We start from the raw sequence: 4,337 nt of genomic DNA, 5'->3' as shown, positions 1-4,337 counted from the left end.
CAGGAGCTGCCACAGCTCCAAGCGCACGTTCGGCGCTCGCGGGGGAATTTCCACGGGGTTTGCTACGAGACTTATCTATATTCTGGCTGGGTGACATGGTATCGCGTCTCATTAATTACCCGAGCACACAGAGCTGTGTTTCCTCCCATTCCCTTTAATTAATCAAGCTTTAAACACTTCCAGGGGCCGCTTGGACGTTGGGTTCTCATTCAGAGTGTCTCCCCTCTGTTAGACCCTGGCTCGTGGTCTCTGCAGAGCCAGTGTGGGCTGCTCAGGTGCACCCAGGTGCCATTTCAGGAGAGACTTTCCTTATGTCACGAGCCTGTCAAACAGTGCAATGCAGATAAGATTCAATCCTGCCGCTCACCAGCAGGAGCTCGCTGCTGCTGTACAGGCTCATGTCACGGTGAAACCAGGAATGAGGATCTGGGCCGGGCTGATGTAGGCACGAGATGGGTCTCACCTAAAACCTGACCCTTTTTTGTCCTTTTAGGTGGGTCCCATTGGCCCCGAACCGTTTCTGGGACTGAGATTCAGCCCGCAGTGGAGCCCGTTTTCCTCTGTGCATCTGTCTCCTGCCTTCAGAAATCCCTTTGCATGCTCCAAAGAGTTTGGGTGCCTTCACCAGGGAGCTGGGCTTTAAGGCAGCTTGATCGCCACCGTGATGGCAAAGAAACAAGCTGGAAATATGGATTTGTCAGAACTATAATCCGGGTAGGTCCTAGTTCTTTGCTTGTACAAAACCATCCATTTGCTGTCCTTACGTCTGTCTCTCTCTGGTCCTCCTGCAGCCCCCATCCCTGCAGGACCCAAGTCCCTCTCAGCCTTTGGGGCTGAATCGTGAGCAGAAGGGGCGAATTGGGAAAAAGACTTCAGTGACCACAGGCTAATGTTTTAGCTTTGGCTGACACATCCCAAACCGTAATCATGACCTTCCCCTCGCTGGCACTCAGCCCCCTTGGCCACCTAATTCCGCTGGCACATCAGGGTTTGCTCCTCAAATCCCCTGGACATCTCCTGCTCGTGGACAAGGACATGTTGGCATGATGCCGCAGTTTGCTACACCAGCCTGCCCCAAGGATGGGCTTGGGGGTCCCTGCCTTGGCACGGGGCGAAGTGATCCTTCTTGCCTTGCTCTCCCCGCTCTCTCCCTTGGTCCTTCCCTCTCTGCCAACCCAATGACTGTGCAGCTGTGCCACGAGACATAGCTGCATGTCCCTTCTCCAGGACCTCTCCTGGCCCCCCATTCCTGGCTGGGGATGAGGAGGGGGGACCCCAGCACTTCACCCCCCAGGGCAGAGCCTTCTGCACCCTGAGACGTATCTCCAGGCTTGTCCTGGGGGAAAGACATGAGCTTCACCAAACTGCCCTCATGCTATGCTGTCCAAAGCCATGTCCTACCATTTCCCAGTCCCGCTAAGTAATAATGTTGGCATATATTTTTGCTGTTCCTCGTCTATCCTTAGCATCCACGTCTGAGGCATGACCCCAAAAGCCCAAGGAAAGTGAGAATGTTGAAGAAAATCCAGATATGCCTCTGCTTCTTCTTCGTCTCGGGCATTTTGTATGAGATCTCCCTGCTGTCCAGCTGCTGCTTCTCCTATATGCCCATGTCCAAGCACTTTCTGACACCTGAGCAGGTCTTGAACCTCGGCAAAAGCATCATCTTTCTGGAGACGACGGAGCGCCTGGAGCCACCTCCGCTGGTGTCCTGCTCCGTGGAGTCTGCTGCCAGGATTTACCAGGACCGGCCCGTCATCCTCTTCATGAAGGGACTTACGAACAACACGGCGTTGGACTTGAACTCCAGCTACGCAGCCTTCTCGCTTTTGTCTTCTATGAAGAATGTCTTCATTTTTCCTCTCCAGATGGAAACTGTCTTCCAGGAGACCCCTCTGCTCCAGTGGTACAACCAGGTGAGAGTTGTAATAAGGGGGAAATAGGAAAATAGTTATAAACGGGGGGGAAAACAGGGTCTGAAGTAGGCTTAAAATGGGTGGAGGAATGCAGGACTGACTATGTGAAATTAGACATTTTTATTTTTTTGGTTCAGAATAGATTCATTTTTGCCATGTTTTGCAGTGTATTCATCTATCTATTTATTGAACATATTACCAACATTTTCCCCTCTATCTGAAGAATCAGATTTTTTGGCAAACGAAAACATTGGTAAAAATAGATTCCCTACATGTTTTGATAAAACATCGCTTAATAATCTTTCTCAACAGAAGCTGGTTGAACAAAATGTGCTGCCCAAGTCATCTGAGCACTTGTTAATGGTGCCCCACACGAACAGAGCCCGCAGTAGATAAGATGCAGGAGAGAAATCAGTTTTTGTAATAAACAATACGCAAAACCAAGGTGGGATCTTGCGAGCTCCACCCTAGAAAGAAGTTCCTGGCAAGCTGCTTGCAAGTCCCTTTTGTCAAATTTGTTTGACTCCATCTCTGCGCAGGGCAGGCATATTTCCTTCACACTCTTCCTTCAGAGAAAAAATGACTCCGAGTACCAACAGTGCCAATGAAAACCCTCCAGCCTGTTTCAAACTGCTGGGAGTGATCAGGGAGTGTTGTGGTGGTTGTGCGTGTGTGTCCCACTGAGACGGCAGGCAGTGATTCATGGTATCATTGATTTGACGTCGTAGGTTCCATCAAAACACCCGCGAAATGTTCCCGCAGTCGTCTATATTAACAAAGCACTGCTCTGCACTTCCCCCTTATCTTATGCCAATAAAATTCAATAGCTGGAGGAAGGTGCTCAGTGACATTTGCAGGGGTGCAGGTGCAGTTTTATGGTGTCGTTTGCATCCAGTGGATGGATGTGGTCCGTTCTCTGCCGGCAGCATCACCGCCTTGCTTTCCAATTCTGCAGGTAGTCCCGGAGCGGGAGAAGAACTGGGTCCATGTCAGCTCCGACGCCAGCAGGCTGGCGCTCATTTGGAAGTATGGGGGCATCTACATGGACACAGATGTCATCTCCATCAGGCCCATCCCTGAGGAAAGCTTCCTAGCAGCGCAGAAGTCACAGTTCTCCAGCAACGGAGTCTTTGGCTTCCCTGCCCACCACAAGTTCATTTGGGACTGCATGGAGAACTTTGTTCTCAAGTACAACGGGAACATCTGGGGGAACCAGGGGCCCTTTTTAATGACGAGGATGCTCAAAGCCATCTGCAATCTCACGGATTTCAAAGGCACCGAGGACCACCGCTGCCAGAACATCTCCTTCCTCAACCCCCAGCGTTTCTACCCCATACCATACCCAGCCTGGGGCCAGTACTATGAGGTGTGGGACAAAAGCCCCAATTTCAACCACTCCTACGCGCTGCACTTGTGGAACTTCATGAACCACGACCGGAAAGCTGTGGTCGCAGGCAGCAACACGCTGGCTGAAAAGCTGTACAAAGCCTACTGCCCCACAACGTATGAGGACCTGATCCGAAACGCAGAGCTGAGGGATTTCCCACGCTCTGAGGACACCGTGTGACAGGGCGTAAGGAGGAGGGGGCTGATCCTTCCAGCCCCGTCCTGGGGCCAAAACGCAGTCACCACTGGTGTCAGTAGCTGGCTTTGTAGGAGAAAGACAGACCTTTTCATAACCACCATCCCTACTCCCTTGGGGTGCTAAGGAGCATACGCAGAATGGTGGTGGGTATCCATCAGATGTAGCCTCCATTGACACTAAGGACACCTTTGCCTCAGTTCTGTTTCCTTGTATGTGCTCATGAACCCAACCTTCCTGAATCAAACAGACTTGCAGGCCTCACTAGTGAGCTCTTCCATGGGAAAAGTTCCTAAAGAGATGCATGGCCTCCTGGGAGGAATTCAATCTCCACACCTCTCGGCGCTGTTGGCAGCTACCCAACATCAGAAAAGTCACGAACACAACAGGCTTTGAACTGGGCTGAAGCCTCTGAGGCAAATGTAATGCAAGCGTGTAGCAGAGGATGGATGGCAGTAATTGCTAATGAGGAGAAGCCCAAACCACTGTCTTTTCATTAATCTGTGTTTTTCCCACACAAACTTTACGCCCTACGTTTTTGAGAGGGACCTTACCAGTGCAAGTGAAAATAAAAGGGTTAATAAACCACCACTCCTCTGAGCTCGCTTTCCCCCTGCATGCCCCTGGAAAATGAGTCCAATTTTTCAAAGGTTTGTGCTCCTGCACTTTTACTTTGCCTCCTTCCAGGAAGGGGCTGCACTGCCCCATCCTCTGAGGTCAGCTCTGCCTGCAAAGAGTCACTGCTCGCCCTGGAAAGGAGATGCTGAGGCACCGAGAAAGGATAGGGATGGCCCTCCAGGGCTCCCAAATCCCTTTGAAATCGATGCAGTTCAACAACC

The 4,337-nt window shown here is 51.2% G+C and overlaps 1 protein-coding gene across 1 annotated transcript; it reads left to right on the top strand.

Moving 5' to 3' along the window:
• Positions 1-628: 628 nt before the first annotated feature.
• On the top strand, positions 629-3,483 carry A4GNT (alpha-1,4-N-acetylglucosaminyltransferase; the record flags this gene model as incomplete). The annotated part of the gene is made up of 3 exons (XM_010288936.1): positions 629-714; positions 1,467-1,916; positions 2,872-3,483. Coding segments are annotated over 3 exons (1,148 nt in total), but the record flags the coding sequence as incomplete, so codon positions are not given.
• Between the last annotated feature and the right edge of the window lie 854 nt (positions 3,484-4,337).

Source organism: Phaethon lepturus, unplaced genomic scaffold (genome assembly GCF_000687285.1).
Source record: "Phaethon lepturus isolate BGI_N335 unplaced genomic scaffold, ASM68728v1 scaffold26840, whole genome shotgun sequence".
Classification (NCBI taxonomy): Eukaryota; Metazoa; Chordata; class Aves; order Phaethontiformes; family Phaethontidae; genus Phaethon; species Phaethon lepturus.
This window is presented reverse-complemented; position numbering and strand designations above follow the sequence as displayed.